General features: G+C 44.0%; 1 protein-coding gene across 1 annotated transcript in view; it reads left to right on the forward strand.

The window, feature by feature from the left end:
* Positions 1-18,820, forward strand: part of LOC135899745 (sodium-dependent multivitamin transporter-like) — a 70,304-nt gene that overhangs the window by 24,516 nt on the left and 26,968 nt on the right. Inside the window, exons 6-9 of the mRNA XM_070539645.1 lie at positions 6,341-6,481; positions 15,273-15,402; positions 17,265-17,353; positions 18,698-18,807. Of these exons, the coding sequence (XP_070395746.1) occupies positions 6,341-6,481; positions 15,273-15,402; positions 17,265-17,353; positions 18,698-18,807 (470 nt within the window). The remainder of the gene's footprint in view (positions 1-6,340; positions 6,482-15,272; positions 15,403-17,264; positions 17,354-18,697; positions 18,808-18,820) is intronic.

The raw sequence follows: 18,820 nt of genomic DNA on the forward strand, positions 1-18,820 counted from the left end.
AGCATGCCACATTGCGTCATCGTGCACCAATGGCAACTCTCGCTAACTTGCGAAGTGCAAAAAATTATTGCCTGTTTCAAGGTCCCGGCCGGAGTGATTCCCCGAGCTCGGCGCCAGATTTCTCCGAAGGTTTCTGCACGAAATTCATCGCATAGCAGAAATGACATGTGAGGAAACCCAGATGGAACGAAATCTGCTGTACCGAAGTACGGAGCAGTTCTGGCGACTAAAATCCAAGAGGTTTTTGGTTGTTTAGTTTTTTTAGTCGGTTGTAGCGTAACCGTTTGCCTAGTTCCAAACCACTAAAAAGGGGACAGGCGTGAGGGGCTATCTCTGCAGATAAGATTATTCCTTTCATACCACATTAGTTTGAAGACGCCGCCATGGCGGTGAGTTGAAACTTATGGGCCAACTGTTCCTGATAAGTGGCTGCGATGGAATACTAAGAAATCAATTTTTAGGTGAATATCAAAAGTAATTTTAGCAATAAGTTATCTCACCGTGTCATTATCTCGACCAGATTCGAAAATTTGGGCCCGGACAGGTGAGAATCCCTGAGCATGTTAAACCAGCTTATAAAGAAAGCAAATCAACAATAAACCATAGTTTATTGCAACGTTTTTGAACCACAGTTTATTTACGTCGTTAAACAAGCCACGTTGATGTGGAAAGCAGGGGCCCTATAACGTAAAACTATTCCAATATGTTTCTATTCCAATTTCCTGACGTCAAATTTGCGTAACCACCGACGCAAGCACCGGGCGGTCATCCATAGGGTTGTCTGAACAGACCAATCAAACGCTCTCCTCGTTCATAGGACGTCCCTTTTGTTTGCTTGAAAAACGAATAACATTGCCTACACTGAGCGGCTTGTTGTATCTAATTGGCTCACAAGAAGCGAGGAGAACGCTCAAGTGGAGAGGGATTCGATGGGGCCGAGCCACTGCACTGAAAACCGATAACCGGATGAAGAGGGTGGTGCTGGCGTCTGCGATTGGTCGGCTTTCCCTTACTTAGCTTGTGGTGGCTGGTCGAAAATCGCGGCGGCATGCAACGGAAGCTTAAGAATGACGCTAAAATTGACCCTCAGCAAAGAAGAGTTGGCAGAATGAGGTAGTAAACGTGCCGAAAGTGCTTGAAAACGTTACACGGTCACGCAAGAAGTTTTATTATACGCAAGTACACCCATACTCTCGGGCAGGTGCGAGTAGCCAGCGTCTCCGCGATCGGCGGCAGCTATCTTTTATTCCTTTCGGAACGGGGCAGCCTGCGGCTATTCCGAAAAAAATTCAGTTTTATTCGGCATATTAATGCATCTTTATCGCGTACACGTCACTTTGACGCGGTGAGTTCGTGCGGTTTTGTGACGTCGCGTGACAGGCAGGTGAAGTGGTTGCAGCCCGAAAACTTTTCACCAATAGCCGAGGGCTAATGGCGAAAAGGGGTCGAATCAGAAATAACTGTTTTTCTTTTTTCTGTCAAATCATGCATAATCAGTGTGCACACATCATATCAGATGGGGAGGTATTGCGGTTTTTGTAACGTCGCGTGACAGACAGGTGAAGTGGAGGGTGGTCGAAAAAAGTTTTTGACCAATCGCGGAGGGCTGATAGCAGAATTGGAATAGAAAAGTTTGGAATAGTTTTACGTTATAGCGCCCCAAAAGAAACAAAGTGTATCCTGTCCACTCAACAATAATGGAGGCGCGGGAAAGACGGAAATAAACATTTATGAGCTTGCGCATGCGCAAGACGCGATTTTATTTACCTCGCGCACAGCTGAAAGCACGAGTACTCATTTTACAATATACTCGTGCGTTTTATTAAAAGGGAAGACACGTATAAAAGATAGTGCGACATGTATACATGACCGCTTAGGAAGGAGAGCATGTTATTGTGCACTCACATGAAAGATGATTCTTCCAATTAGAAGTTTTGCGTAATACCTTACTGATATTTTTCTTGAGTTGCGATTAAAAACTATGTTAGTGTGAATAAGTTATTTTGGGCATAGGTTCAGCGTTCATTGAAAAAATGCGAAATTTCTTGACCAATGTTGAACATTCGTTTGAGAATTTTTGCTTAAATAGAATTGACATAACATGTACTTGAGAAGCTGTAACTTTATTATTGACGTTCTACTCAAAGCTAAATTTAAGGGCGTGTACAATACACGCAAATAAATAACGCTTACAGCGATATTAGGCGGCATCAGAAATTGGTCCTTGGCTTTTCATGATTACTTCAACCCTGATACAACTTTAATAATATAGTGCCATGTAGGATGAGGCTTGCAAATGGAACTATGGAATAGGTACTGCAACAATGGCATGCATAACCCTGTAGCTTAAAGCATGATTGCTTGGGCCATATATTCATTTTGTGCTGTCAAGAGCTCCACAAAGCAGTCGTTACAACCAGATATCTAAAAAAATTATGTTGACACTTTCAGTTAAAACAGTTGCGTTGTTTTATTTAAACTCACTTAATAATTGTAATATTAGTTTAATATTTTCCTTTGTTAATAGTAATGCTTCTTTCCCAATAAATACGTACACCCAGCATACTGTTTGATTGCTTCTGTGTTCATTCAAACCTAAATTACTTGATCAGTTAGCTTGATTTCTCCAAAAAGGCTCCAAATACGGTGTTCCTGTTCAGACACACATCTTGTGGGCGCAGGGTTTCTTTCTGAATACCTAGAATTAGAGGCAGCTCAAAATAGAAGTTGCAGAAAAATGACATTTCAATTCAAGTGGCAGCAGACATATTGTCTCTCGCTATGATTCAACGATACATTTGTTCGAACTTCCTAAGAGATACGACAAAAGAAATATTTAGTAATGTGATGAACTCATTAGGGTGAGACACGTGACTGGTTCAGAACGTTGTAAATGCCTTTAAAGAAAACACAGTAGATTCCATTCTTCGCTTGTTCCGACAAGGGGATAGCGAAATATTGACAACTACGAAACAGGAAAGGATATATAGATAGTTATATACATTATATCACTACATAAAGTGTGATCATATTTGAGCTTTACCAAATTTCTGAAAATCACATGAGGCCGATAACATAATTGTTGCCCTTGAGCTGGAAGCGGCGCACACTAGTGGAACACAAAATCGAATAACACATTCACCTAACTAACTAAAACTGCCTAATTAGCTTCCTTATTAATAAGCTTGTGTCCCATATTTCAATTTAGGAATTGTAGCTGCTGAGCTTTCAGGACGCATAGACTTGAAATGAATTCTTAAGATTACACCAGTTTCGCGATAATATTTCCCAAAGTGTGGAACGAAATACATGGGGTTTCCTGTTACTTTTGCGCTTCAATGAATAAAAGTGCCTTTTGTCAAAAAAGTATGTGGAACAATGGTAAATTTTTACGGCTAGTTCTATCGTCATTATGGAAATTAATTCCAAGTCGATATGCCTTGCCCTCTCACCACTGCAATTCTAAAATTATAACATGTGCCGTAAATGTAAGTATTTCACAACATGATTAGTGGATATTTGTTAGCTAATAGAACAGGCGTTTCTGGTTCTCGTGGAAATAAGGCCCGGTTCTCCAAATAATCGAACTCAAGTATTAGGTTTATGTTATCTGCAACCGACAATCTTTAAAAATTCTGTAAAACACAAATATACCCACCCTGTGTGGGTATATATATTGTTACGCATGAAGAAAACGAAGACCGGTGAACGTGCTCGTGGTCCCGAGTGGGGGAAAGAAGAAGAGAACGACGCTGAATTCATTAACCAGCTGGCCATACCACGTGGTCATACGCTGGTTGCAAAACCGCGATATATGACCCGGGACACCCCAGGAATATCACACCGGGAGAGATCGAAACCTTGGTCGTTTGTTGATGAAGCGGATATTATCATTTTCCCTCGTGTAATGGGTTGGTTCGTGGCGCATGTCACGACGATAAATCTGGCGTCGAAAAGGCGTGCGCTGAGCGCATTGGTCATAGCGCGAAGTTGGAGGGCGCGTTGACATGGTCGACTGTGGGGCTGCACTGTACTCTACGGCCGCTGCGGTAACTATCGGTTGCCAAGGGGCCGAATGTGGCGCCGTCATAACCTCACGTGACGTGTACTCGTCATGGTGGTCAGCACTAGAATGCAACAGCTCTTCGCGGAGGGAAAGGTCCTCGCGGGCAATCTGTCATATGGTCGAAAGAAAGTCGAGGCAAGGGCTCATGTTCACACTGGAAACCGTCGTAACATTTGCCAACCAACCAAACTTTGGTGCAATCCGATGCATCTTGAGTGTTTCAAAAGTTCTGCAACACCGAATGACGACGATGGCAGAACTGAGGCTTTGCTTTCCAATGAGAAAATTGTACACATCCTTAGCCACTTTATTCAGCAAGTGTCCAACTATATTTTCTTCCGACATGCGAGCACTGACCACTTTGCACCGCTTTAAGACTTCGATATATGTTGTGCATGTCTCACCTAGTAGCTGCGCCTGTTGCGAGAGTGTCTGCTCCGAACATTTCTTTTGGGGCAACTGAGTCCCCAAAACACGCCTTTAACTCGTCAACAAAATTTCCCCACGTCGTAAGCGCGGCCTACCACACGAGGGCGGCATCGGTCAGGGAGAACACCACATTGGAGAGCTGAGCGGTTGCATCTCACTGGTTGGACTTGCTAACTCGTTTGTAGTGAACGAGCTACTTGTCGGCATCTTCGCCCGCTTTGCCTCAGAAGGTGGGCGGAACTCGGTAGTATGGCAATGGACTGTTAGGCGCTGCCCTCGGAGCGGCTACATCTTTTGTCATGTCGAAGACGGTCATGGATGATGGCGGGAGGCCGGTAAGTTGACGGATTCGACGAAGCTGTGGCAGTGATGGCTCCGTTGTTGTGAGCGCTACCCCGCACCTCCACCGCTTTGTTACGCGCGAAGGAGACCTTTTATCAGCCTTATGGATGAATGGGGGTGTGTAGTTTAGGTCGCGAAGGTGTGCAGAAGAGCGGCCAGCTGGTTGATGAACTCAGCGTCGTTCTCTTCTTTTTTCCCCCACTCGGGACCGCAAGCACGTTCACCGCTCTTCGTTTTCTTCATGCGTAAGAATCTATATATATATATATATATATATATATATATATATATATATATATATATATATATATATATATATATATATATATATATATACATACACGACGCAATAAACAAGCAAAGCGGATGCTTTTGAGGTGCACTACAGCACATCGAGACCACCCAAATTAAAATCGAGATCGATGCTCCATCCATGCCGCACGCTCTCAGTTGCACGTCGTCGACCATTGGGAGAAAACAATGAGTGGCACATATGAACACCCTGGCACATACTTAGCCATCCAAATTGATAACAGCAGCCCGATGCGGTACTCATTTGAGCATTTGCTAAAGTTGGTACACAAAGACCCAAGGAGGCGGGTATAGAGTTAGGACCGACCGTCAATCAATCACTCAAAACTTGTCGAGGGCTTTGTATGTATGCATGCATATATATATATATATATATATATATATATATATATGAAACCGAGGCACGTTACTGGAGTACCGTAAGAATGATACCGCATTAACAGGGCTGAGAAGTCTGTGCGTGTGTGCCACGACAACAAAAGAGCACTAACGCCAATCTGTCGCCACACCCACACGGGTACGTACTAATCGCTAGCAGACGGCAACCACAGCAGTCAACACTATGCGTGGTAATGACGGTGATTTCGCTGTATCTTGCAAACAGAATGTTCTGGAATATAATGTCGAGGCTGTTCTACAAACAGGGGGACTCACTATTCATAAATTTGAGCAAGACAGGCCGGTCGACGATATCGTGTTGCTTCATGTTTCCTCACGCAGCGAGCGCACGCCAGGTGCGGCAGCGGAGTCGCCCGCATGACATCACCTGCGAGAAGGCGCCGCTCCGAGCACTTGGAACTAATAACCTGATGCTATAATTCATGCCGTCTTCCACCCATCCTTTCAGCTAACTGTGAACGAAAAGAAGCGCACACCTCGAAAAAAAATTGCTTTGGTGGACGCTTCTAAAAGTATATTGGAATAAATTTGTTATGACTTTACGAAGGATTGCTCTGCAAACCTCTATACACCTGACTCCTACTTCCCTTTGCTAAGAGGTCAGTAGCTTATATTTGATACTTGATTTCTGTGTTCTTCACTTTATAGGCGTTGAAATTAGCTGCTTTTCTAAACCACTTCACTCTCTAACGTCAGGATACTTACCATGAGAGTAATATTTCATGAGTGCATGCTATGCATTGTATGGATCCCCACTAGCTTCACTAATTGCAAGTTTTTCCCCGGCAACAGCTACAGCTTTGATCTGACCAGTGACGAAACAATTTGGGCCTGTTCCTTGGGAACCTCGGCTATGGCGATCTACCGCGTATGTTGGGATCAAGTTGTTGCTCAACGGCTGCTGGCATCTCGAACACTCAAGGACGCTCAAAGGTGCGAGGCTGTACTGTGATTTACTGATAAGCGGTGTTTGCGACTGCCGACAGGTTTAATGAGAGGAATTAATGTGCCACTAACGTATCATGCTTCTCCATTATTACGCCTAATTCAAGGCAATCTCGACATTTGCGCTGTCAAAGGTGTAATTTCAGTGCAGGCCACTTTAGACGTGACGATATTCCACATCGCAGATTGTTCATGCTGTGGCGCAGACGTGTTCATTGAAGATATTAGCTGTATGGGGTAAAATATTGTATCGCTATCGAATATCACGAGTGCGTGCAGCCAGAATGAGAGGCTGAGAAAGACCAGCTCTATTTTACACAGAACTGTTTGTCTGACTGTCATTGCTTCCCGGATGTGGTATTTTGGGGGTGAAAAATTTCCTTTGTGGGGTCTGTCTCTAGTTCTGAAGCATTCGTATTGCATTACATTTACTTAGAAAGAACCACTCGCACAAGCCACTACACCTGGATAACCGTTGTCGATTACTAGTGCTCTTTGAGAAAGGGAGTATTTACCAGGTCTAATTGATAGGGTGTGGAAAAGTGCGTTAGAACCCAACTCCATGAGATGCCTCGGTCTTTGGCGATGTTTAGAAGGAAGAGGGTCGATGTTTGGCGAGTCCACTTGCTTGAAATATCGAGTTGCTAAATTGGTATCCCAAAGTCGTTAACAGGTTTGAACTCAGAAGCTCCAGAATAACGCGTGTGGGATTAATTCAGTAGGGTTTTGGATACGCAACCTTTGCCAAAAAAGCAAGCAGTCATGCTAAATAAAAATGCATTCTTAAAGGGACCCTGAAACAATTTTGACGATTTTCTACATACGTACTGAGACGTTAGAGTAGGTCCTCCTGATCATTAATTGACACATCGAAGTGCTCCGCGTGAAGCGTGTAATTTATTATAAGGTTTTAAAATTGTACACCGCTGCAGATCGCAGCACACTGCTCGGCGGAATTTTAAGCCGCCCCTACCCATATGACATAAATCGCCCATATGACGTCAGTGGGGTGAGCTATCTGATTGGCTGACCAGGGCGCGTAATCGATAATTTTTCCAACTTTAAGGTAAAGAACTGATGTTTGTAATAGTTGGAATTTAGTTAAATTGTTTTTATAAAAAGAAAGTAACATAAAGAGAATGCGCAATAACAATTCTTCAGTACACTTAAGCACTTCCGGCACACAGCTAGTGTCGTCTGCTTGTGTTACAACGTGCCCCGTTTTTGATGACAGCTCCGCAGTCAGTGTCAGTCTGTCTTTCCGCGAGCGCTATGATTCGACTTTGTTGCGTTGCGGACCGCAAATGTAGCGGCTGGAAATATGTCAAGCTGCGACATCGAGTCCTTCTGTAAGCCAGTAGACGAGCGGACTGGCTGCAGCACACTGGACTGCCGCTATCCGATGGGCGCCAGGATTTGCGCGGTTGCGGCCGTCACTTTACACCGGAAGATTACTAACGCAATAGCGTTTCGCGAGTCCGGTATTAGGGTAAACGCAAGCGTAAGGGGACAGGGCCTGGCCGTGTCCCCCTGCGTGTCGTTTCAGGGGATGAACAGAAGCGCAAATGTGAATGGTCGGCACGGTGCAGCCACCTGGTGCCGTAGAGCTCAACCACACACAGTGGCAGTGCCAAAATGTATTCTTTGCTGCTGGTGTAAATTTATCGCAGGAGACTAATCGTTAACACGTTGTTTTTGTAAATGTTTAAAATGTTTTACACTTGGTTAGACCAATATCAGCTCTTTCTCCGGCTGGTAAAGCTCTGCGCCAGCGGGTGGCTGGACCATAGAGACCGATCAGACAGCTCACGTACGTCTACGCTAAAGTTTCTTCATCAGCTTGAGTTTATGCCTTCATCATTCCGTCGAAACATTCTGCTAGTGTGTGATCACCGCATTGCAAGACACGTTCGGCGCTACGACAGAATGCTCGCAACGCAAGCTGCTTCGATAGCTCTCGCTTGGGGTTGACGGCCAAGCCCCCAGCGGAGACGTTTCGCGCAGGAGGGGGCGGGCTCCAAAACAACCGCAAGTGGACGATGTGACGTCTCATCGTGACGCAGAACCAGTGAAGGCGGAGCTTAGCCCCGATCGCCCAGCGAATGAGTTGAGGAGGAAAAGCAGGGCTAAAGAGGAGGGTAACTTGTAATCACTTGTAGCTCCATTAATACGTGACGCTTCACTCAAATTGTGGTGCGAATGTACTACTTAATCTGTACCCTACGCATCTACAAAATTTGTCCGAACCGTTTCAGGGGCCTTTAAATGAAGCTTTTGTATTGATTGTAAATCTAACTAAAAAGCAGCACACAAAGGGGGTGATTGCACTATATTGTTCCTCAATTCTATTGAAATGATGTGATATAGGTACCTGTGAGGTCACAGGGCGGTTGTTCCTTGGTACAGCTGTTAATATTAAAGAGAGTTAAATGCAGAACGATGTCCCATCGTTTCAGCGACCTTCATGTGGAGTTTTGGGACCAGGTCGGGAAGAAAAAAGCCGTCGAAAGAACAGAAATGTATAGGTGCCATCCGTGTGACAGTAGGTGAAAGGGAAGACAGAGGACAAAAATCAGACTGGGCACTTCTTAATCAGACTGCACTTGTCTCTTACTCGCGGTAAAGTTGTGTTTACTTCGTAATTGCGACCTCAATATGATCCAGTGTTGTCTGACGTGCGGGGAAAATGGATAATGCAGAGGAACAAGAAATTCAAGCCATTCGCCTTATAATGTACTAAACCTTACTCGTTCTCTTCCGATGTTTTTTTTTCTTGTTAGTTATAGTACTGTGTGCAGGAACTTGTATACAGAACTCTTTGACGAGGGGCCTCCAATTGCTAGGCGTCTCACTGGCTCATTTTCGATGCACCTACAGTTCGTCTACCTGAAGCACGGTAATGTTGACGTTAGAATCACTGGTTATGATTTTTAAAATGCGTTCTTTCCAGAGCGAACTGCACAAAGAATACCTCATTTTGTTAGCCCTTTGTGGCGAACTGGTCAAGGATAGCTGATCGCAGGAAACATGTCAAATTATTTTCCAGTTTCCTTGGCGATATGCACGCGTTTCACGGTACCAGATTCAATTGTCCTTATTTTCAAGCTTTGTAAACGGCTTCGTCATATCAAACAGGACAGTTCTCATATATGTTTAATACGTATGCTTATGCCTCCTGTTACGATTTTGTTATACGTGACAAACGCTGTATAGTACTTGCTATGCTGTTTGTCAAAAATGTATGTTCCAAGTGCTGCACAACGCTTGTTTCATGAGTCAGCATAAATATTCAGTCAGCAATAAATAGAGGTTCCCAAAAGTGGTGGTCCGATCGAAAGCCTGAATACACCAATAAGCACCTCCTGGCACACCAAGACCAGGTCGTCGCTAACACTTGGTTGAATTACGATTCCAAGTTATTGAAGGAAGGGGATCGTCTTAAGGCCTTAGGACTAATCTGTATCTGACTAGGTCTCTTACTAACAAACAAAGCAGGGATCCGATGTCACGGCTATGCCATCGCTGTCATGAAAAGCCCGAAACTTCATTCCACATTTTGCAGGAGTGTGAGTCGGTGCACCTCCCACGTACTGAACGACACAACTTCGTAGCGAAGCAGCTTGCCCGTCAAGTACAGGAAAAGAGCCCATGCGTTATCGTTCAAGAAGTACCTCGTTTAACGACTCGGGAGGGTACTAGGCTGCAGGCTGACATAGTCATTGCGACTGTGGACGAAGTGTTGGTAGTCGAAGTGTCGTCTGGGCCGCCAATGTGGGGGTGCTTAACGACAAGACATGTGAGAAGGCAGCAAAGTATGCTTCCATTAAGGAGCTGCTTGGATCCACGTAAGAAATTCTCCTCCCTCTCATGGTTTGGTTTTCCGAGCTAGAAGCATGACCTGTCGAGAAACTTTGGAGTTAGGCGAGACCTTGCGTCTCTCACGTTCTGATCTGGCTTGTTAAAGTGCCTGCGTCCTTCGCGGCAGCCTTATTTGTCTCAACAGATGTAGAAAAATAGTGTAGATGTTCCTTGGAGATTCGTCACGCGTTCGTTCACATTTCTAGTTGTCGTTTGTGGTTTATTAATTTTTAAATTTTTTTCTCTCTCTTTCTTTCCCTCTGTTTTGACTACCATTGTGTTGCTTTTTATGATGTAGTTAGTTTTGAGGTAGGCCATAGCCATATGAGATAAGTATTACAAAGACATGGTAGCTTTCCCCAAGGTAGCCCACCTACAAATGACATCTGGGGGAGGCCAGTGCTGGACAGCAAGGGCCGACTAAAATCCCTTGATAACTTGAAAGTAACGACACCCTTTGAACTCTGCCGCCACCGCGCGACCTCCTCACCTCCTCCTCACCCCTTGCGCGTTCCCCCGCCGCAACCAGTTTCGCCCCCGTTTTTCTGCGCGACGATTGGTCTCCCTGCCGTTGCCCTTAGAAACGCGTGGATCTTGAGTTTTGCTTGTGTTTTTCTTTTTCGTTCGCGCCATTTTCCTCCTGAGCACGGCTGGCTCGGCGCTTTAGCTCGGCATAGCGAACGTTGTACGCTGTGTTTCGTGCTGTAACTGCATGTAACTGCAGCAAGGAGCCTGAAGACGCTTATGCCGTTTTTATGACACTACAAGGAAAGCGTGACGGCTTGCGCAGGAAGCAGTGGCTGCATGACATTGGCCGAACGAACTTTGTTCCGACAAAGAACAGCGTTGTTTCCGAGCTGAGACGTCTTTCTTATAGCTCGTAGCAAAGCATCCCGTAATGCTGATTTTTTTTTCATTCTTCCGGCCTGCTCACCAGCGTTTTTCTTGCCATTGTCCTCAGTATGCTTAATATTCTGGGGCGGCTCCATCACCTCGCACGTCGCTAACTGTTGTTATTCAGTCCTTCGCGCCCTGAAAAAATTAGTGGCAAGTATACCCGTTGTATTGCAGGTTACGAGCATTAGCTAGTCAACATTTAGTTTTTTTTATGTTTCAAGGCGAAAGTCTTTAGATCTCTATGTTTCAAGGTCGTCTTGTAAACTTGAAGTATCACGTGACCCAAAGAAGTCCAGAGGTGACCCAAAGCATGTCCACCCCTGTATAAGAGAATGATTACTCAAGTTAATTAGTGAATCATTAGTGATTGACATAAGTTGGATTAGAGAGGATTAAGGCTGATTAGAGTGTATTAAAGAAGATTAAGGTGGATTAGAGTGCATTACGAAGGAAAGATGCATGAATGAATGTTAAGGTTGGTGGAGGAGGATTAAGGCGGTATATTGTGGATTAAGGTGAAGGGCTGATGAAAGGGCATTAAGGCCGATTAAGGTGGATTAGGGTGCATGAACAAGGATTAGGGTGGATTAAGGTGTATAAATGTAGATTAAGGTTGAATAATGTGGATTGAGGTGGATTAGGGTTGATAAATAAATATTAAGACCGATTAGGATGGATTAGGGTAGATTATGGTTGATTAGGGACCCTGGAGCTGGATTAGGCTTGATAAAGGGGATTAGGGCGTATTAAGGTAGATTGGGACTATTAGGCCCGACTAAGTTGGAATAACGGTCATGAATAAGGATTAAGGTGGATGAAGAAGATTTAAAGCGAATTATGATGAATTATGGTTGATAATGGAGGATTAAGACCGTATAGGGTAGGCTAAGGTGCATTAGGGGCGATGTAGGTTGATTTGGTTATAATAAGGTTGATTGGGAGTATTAAGCTGGATCAAGGTGGAAGAAGGAGCATTAAGGTGGGTAAGAGTGGACTAAGGTGAATTAGGGTTCATTGAGTATTAAGACCGATTAGTCTACCATAATCATCATAATGCACATTAATCCACCGAATCCACATTAATCGATCCTAATCCTCCTTCATTCACTTTAATCCACCATTATCCACGAAAGTCCTCCTTAATGCACCATAATCAACCTTCATCGACCTTAATCTGCTCTAACCCTCCTTAAGGCACTTTAGTCCTCCTTAAACAACCCTGATGCTTCCTGATTCACTTTAATCCACCCTAATTCACTATAATCATCCTTAATTCACCTTAATCCACCCGAATCTACATTCATCTACCTTAGTCCACCCTAATACCCCTTAATCCACCCCAATCTTCCTTTATTCACTATAATTCACTGTTGCCCACCATAATCCTCCTTAATGCACCTTAATCCTTTTTAATCCACCATTATCCTTCTTCATGCACTTTAGTTCACCCTAATCCACCATAATCGTCCTTAATGCACCTCAATGCACCTTCACCACCCTAATTCACCTTCATCGACCTTAATCCAACCTAGTCCTCCTATATGCACCTTAATCTACCTTCATTCACCCTAATTCACCTTCATCGACTTTAATCCACCTTAATACTCTTTAACAGACCCGAATTCATCTCAATCCAATCACTAATTTCTTGCTAATCATTAATCATCTCTGATACGCGGCTTCACATGCTTTGGTTTGCTTCCCGCCTTCCTTCGGTCACGTGATATTTTCTGTAGATCACAACGGGACCTTGAAACGGAGGTCTAAGGCTTTCGCTTAATAAGCCACACACAAAGGGATGTGTCACAAGCAATACTAGATCAGACGCACGAAGTAAAGCATCTGATCAAGTGGCATAAAAATTGTCTGGAGTATAGAACTCGCCTCAAAGCTCCCTTTACATTGGTATACCCCGTTCATACGGCTTTAAGAAAAAACCAACCTCATTGTAAACATTGCCTCCAGCATTATCGATGCTGTTATTAGCATTTCTCAAAATTTTCAACCCCACTGGGGCGCGCAACTGGCCCATAATAACACGTCTCCATAGAATCCTGCGGCCCGTCCGCGGGAGCCCAGGAGGAAAAGCGCGCCGTGCGCAGCCGGTGGGTGAGGAGAATCGAGGAGGAAAGCGCCGTGAGGAGGAGAGTGTCTCTACATTGAAATTATCAAGGGGCTTTAGGGCCGACTTGAGGTGGGGCTTCCCCTTCCGTGCTGGTCCTTCGCAAATCTCCGGCACATTAAATCCAGCTGTAGCCAGTAGCACCACAAGTTTGTGGTAATGTATTTTAATGCCTAGAGTTGCCCTGAACCATTTTTCGTTGAAGGGGAGTAAGGCATTTGAAGTGAAAGGAAGTTATTTCAGAAATACTTTGCCGCAATAGGCACTTCTATGCGTTCACCAGAAGTGGAAAAATTGGCAATAAAACACGCCCTCCGCTGTGCCCGCGTTCCTTCTTCAATGCCTTGCACTGCGAAGCCTACGGCGCAGTCGAGCGTTCCCACAGCGCTGCTCCTTTTAAATGTCACCGTGGCGCGCAGTTCAAACTTCATTTTGGATGTTAATGAAGATGCCATGACGTCCACTTTTGGTGCCTAGGAAGAACTAAACATAAGCCTGTTGTCCTTCATGAGTCACAGTGTGCTTAGCCAGTGGACTAGTGGTGGCACCCCGCGGCGGCCATTGTATCTACGCCATCTAGCCGACCGCAACTTGTTGTCTGCTATCGGCCAATAGCAACCGTCTAAGGTTATAAAATATTGAGTCCGATGATGAAATAGTGCGTGTAGAAGAAAGAATGGGGACAGGGCCTTCTGTTTAAAACAGAGCGTTTGAAAGAGAAGTGATTTTGCGATCGCCTTGCGAGCTGGACGCTGCGCGTGCGGCCGAAACCTTGGCTGAGATGTTCACAGCAGCGTATGCTACCCGCGGACTATGTTATTTCATCAAGCGCGAGAGATGGTCCAGGGCCCCTTTGAATAAAAATGTAGTATTGCCCGAGTGGGGACACGTTGATTGGGAAACAAATTATTAGAATGCTAAACGCCGCAAGTAGTCTTAACAACTGTATAAACTGTTCTAAACATTCGCATTCTGAATGAACTAAATAACACGTGGTCACGCACACACAGGTAAACATGAACACATCTATCTCGATGACAGCAGACACTCGGTGCCAGAAAGCTCGAGTAGTAAAGAGTAGTGGCGGCGGCGAGCAAGTTGCCCTTCGTGCTACCGCTTGATTGAACGTCAGGTGGGCACCCCAGACGGAGACATCAAATATCTCTCCTCGGCTAGCCTCCAAACATACCGCAGATTATCTCTGAGACATCGCGCGTGCAGCCTCGGTCGCAGTAGAAGGAGAGAGGTGTGCGTTTCTGTTTCACTTCTCCTCCTCATCCTCCCTTATAAAATGCGCACATCTCAGCCCTCCCTCCTCCATACACCCTCATGTGCGTGCGAAAAGCCGGGGCACACCCTCCCCACGCCGCACAAAGACAAAGGCATCATTCTTCTCAGCTTGCATGCATTCCTTCATCCTTCCAGCATACGGCGAATGACCGCGATCTTTTTACGGTGGCGCCCATGACGGAAATGCGTCTGGAGTTTGCCTTTAATCAAAACTGAGAATTTGTGATATCCAATGACTAAGCTATGCTATTAATTGCAAAAGGTTCCCAGACGCCCATCATCCTATCGCTACAAATTTAATTCTGGTGAAAGGAAATAAAAGTGACAGATGTATGATAGACTTCGTAACACGTGCAGTGATCCAGAATGGTCGAGCAAGGAATGTCACTTGAGCCGATGTTTCGACAAGGCGCTTGTCGAAATCTTGGATTCAGTGACATTTTTCCTCAACATCTCATCATCACGTCCAGTCTCCCACTTTCTTCAGACTTCTATTTGTTTGGATAACACATGTATTTCTTCAAAACCATACAATCAACTCTATTTCATCGGAACAATGTATGCGTAAGGTAATTGTATGTATAATGATTTTTTTGCATCATCCTGTTCCAGGACCGCCAAGACAAGCGCCCTGCTTCTCGTGCTGATATATTTCACAGGTCTCTTCTTGGGAGTAGCTTTAACAGTTTGGTTTCGGGGCTGTGACCCAACATTGCTGGGAGAAATTTCCAGCATAGATCAAGTAAGCAATTCATTTCGGCTGGCTAATTAGTATAGTAGGGCAACCAAGGGACGCATATGGTGCACATCACAAGAATTGCCCCGATATCAGACCGAGTCAATGTAGAAAAGCAACTAATGATGTTTTTCAAGCATTGTTTACTGAGCCCCGCATAAAAAGTCATAGAGATATGCCGCGTATAACTGCAGCTATTTGATACTTGAACACTGGAAATTCAGCTAGTAATAGCAAGAGCGTTGAGAAGAATGGCCCCGCCTAATCTTGCTCGTACTTGCAGCTACTACCCGAAATTAAAGGCACTGCATAATGCAGTTATCAAGAAAACTACGTAAAGGTAACCAGCGGTTGCCAGTGGGCGCTACAGCAATTTAAGTGTCCTAAAATGTACCGGCTCCATCCAATTCGGACGCCACGCAAATTATAGAAAGGTTGAACGAGGCGATGATACATCTGTGCCTTATCAACATTGAGATAGAATGGTACCATCCTTTGATAACGGCCGCTGCATCCGGCGATCCAATGTCCATTGTAAAGCAGGTCCTGCGAAAGCCATGCACTCTTACGCCGTAGCATCGCGGTTTCCACTCGTCAGACGCTGAAAAGGTGTGCCACAAAATGACCTGTAACTTTATTGATGCGAACGCGAAGCAAGTACAATTAAATATTGTTTTCTCTACCCACTATGCTGTGCGCCAGGGCTCTGATACTAGTACTCAAAATTTCAGCGCATATTTCCTCTAGAAATGTAAAAGAGCAAGTGCTCTTTGTCGAAGCTCAGAGTGTTTAACCCACGTATACTTGCCTACCGCCTATCCTGTAGGCATTGCTACGAAAGAAATGAAAACACTGAAATAAAATGGTAGGATAACAGAATAAAATGGTCCATAGCTCCTCTAAACTTGTACGCATGGCAAAGATGTTCTTCGTCATGCGAACCTCGATTTCCTGAAATTTAAAAAAGGAAACCTCTCACAATGACGGTTAAGCCGCTCCTCCCAATAGCGTGCAGAACAGGCTACGTGGCGCATTAAAATATGCAAGCACTTTCTTGGCACTCTCTCTGAAAGTACATGACTGCGCGTGAAGAGTTTCAATGCCTGGGTAAAAACGTGCTCATCCCTACCAATGAATCTAGGAGTGAATGTAGAATAGGCTATTGTTTGGACAAAATTGCATGACTCCCCACCTTCGCTCCCCTATAAGAACATTGACTCTAGAGGCATCCCGTTTTCTGTCCGTGTACACCACTTCAGTACATTTACAGTCATTCACATAAATAAATGATGTGTCCTTGCCATTACAAACGTTTGCCACCCAACGATGTCGGAGGCTGTCGCACACCGTAAGGAACACTGGTGGAAAATATTAGGTACACCTACATAGATTTGTTGCCTCGAAGTATATCGTCGTCTTCCGTGTGCCAATTTATCACTTTGTTCCGTAAAAAATATCTGCCGAAGGCCCCACTGCAGCTTCTCAATATGGACCACCCGCGCAAAAACGAACGAATTTATATAATCAGCACGTGACCTCCCTTACTGCTGCTCTCATAGAATCAATCAGTGCTGACAACAAATCAGACGCACCTTAGCCAACCACAGATGGCACCACTACGATTTGTCAGTTACGTCATTTTATCGCATGGAAAAGCTCGGTTCTCGCTACGAATGACCGATTTGTCATTTCAAAAGCCCAGCCTTAATATTTTGTTTTACCTAAGATTTTGCATTAGCGTCCTTGAATAGCAGAAAAATAGTTTTGAACTTTACTGCGGAAATTAGCGCTATAATAACAAAACTGCTCTCACAATTCTGGTGGTATCGGTTAAGGTATTTTTTATTCAATTTTTGGTCAATTTGCAGATTGTGCCCTATTATATCCACACATACCTGATGCACGTTCCTGGACTTTCTGGATTATTTCTCGCTGGTATCGTGAGCGCTGCAACAAGGTACTGAAACAGAGCTGTCTTGTCTAGAATTTCATGTAAATTTTGTGTTAGCCAAAAACTTCCGGTCATTCTGCCTTTAGATGCAGGAAAATTTAGTTATATATACTACATTTTTTTTCTGCAAGTAACAGCATAGTGCGAACTTTCATTGCTGGTTTCTTGCAAGAACACCTTTGTTATCTATATTGAGGCATAATAATATTGATTTTATTGTTCAAGCCAACGAAACAATTTTTTTTCTGAACGCAGATTCGTATTAAAGAAAGTACAGTAATCCACAGGCACTATCATTCGATACTACAGTACTCTAATTTGACACAGTAATATTGTAAGAATCTATAGCAATATCATTCAGAACAAAATTAAGCATTCTAGTAATATTTAACTAAACGCTATACCAATCAAGGTGTTCCGTATAACTGAAATAATTGTAGCAACACGTTGCATCGCTACGAGCTATCTCAGTGAGACGCATCATTCTGGATATTCAAAACACTGCCTGTGAAGAAAGGCAGATCTACCCATTCCGAAAGATTTACACGATAACATGTAGCAAGTTATACCAAATCAATTTGATACTGCCGTTTTAGCCAAGTGCATGCAATAAATTTTATTTTGTTATTTCCAATATTACTCCTCACTGCTGATTCGTTTGTGGCAGGGGGGATGACATTCCAGTATTCATTTATATTAATGTCTATTTTTTTGCGCAGAAATGTTAGAGATATTGCAGGCGTGTTTAGAATACCGGTTGTTCGACGTCGGTGGTGCAGTTTTTTGAAGCATACGTAACCTAATGCTTTAGTGCATCGCCAACCACGCAAACAACCACCACCTAACAATTGTTTACACCTAACAGGTGTTTGTTTACACCTAACAGGTGTTAGGTGTTTACACCTAACAGGTGTTAGGTGTTTACACCTAACAGTGTAAACAATTTTCAACGTGACTCGGGTGGTGAGGCACTTCCTCCGAAAAAAAAAAATGGTACTATTGCATATTCTGTTGAGAACAATAAAAAACGTATCGAGACAAATGTGCCTCCAATAATCTTTTACAAAAAATGTATTTACCTATTTCCATAGCTTCCCTTTCGTCACTTGCGTTTTTACGAAATCCATCGGTATTTCATAATTCCAAATGATTCAGCGAGCTTGACTTATGAGTGTTTGTGTTCTTACGTTCAGACATTACTGAACCACACGATTCCACACGAGTTACGCCTCTCAAATTTCGCTGAGCAGAGATAGGCGAATAAGTGTAAATTCTGTATAAAACGATACAACACTCACTATGCCTAATTATAATGCGCCTTCGTTACTTTTCTTTCTCTCTTCTTTGAAGTACAGTGTCCTCGACAGTGAATTCCCAAGCTGCTATTTTATACGTGGATGTCATTGCACATCGATACAAAAATGCTGAGAACCACGTGCTGTGGATTACACGTGGCAACGGTAAGTGTAACAG

This window comes from Dermacentor albipictus, chromosome 5, assembly GCF_038994185.2.
Source record: "Dermacentor albipictus isolate Rhodes 1998 colony chromosome 5, USDA_Dalb.pri_finalv2, whole genome shotgun sequence".
Taxonomy (NCBI): Eukaryota; Metazoa; Arthropoda; class Arachnida; order Ixodida; family Ixodidae; genus Dermacentor; species Dermacentor albipictus.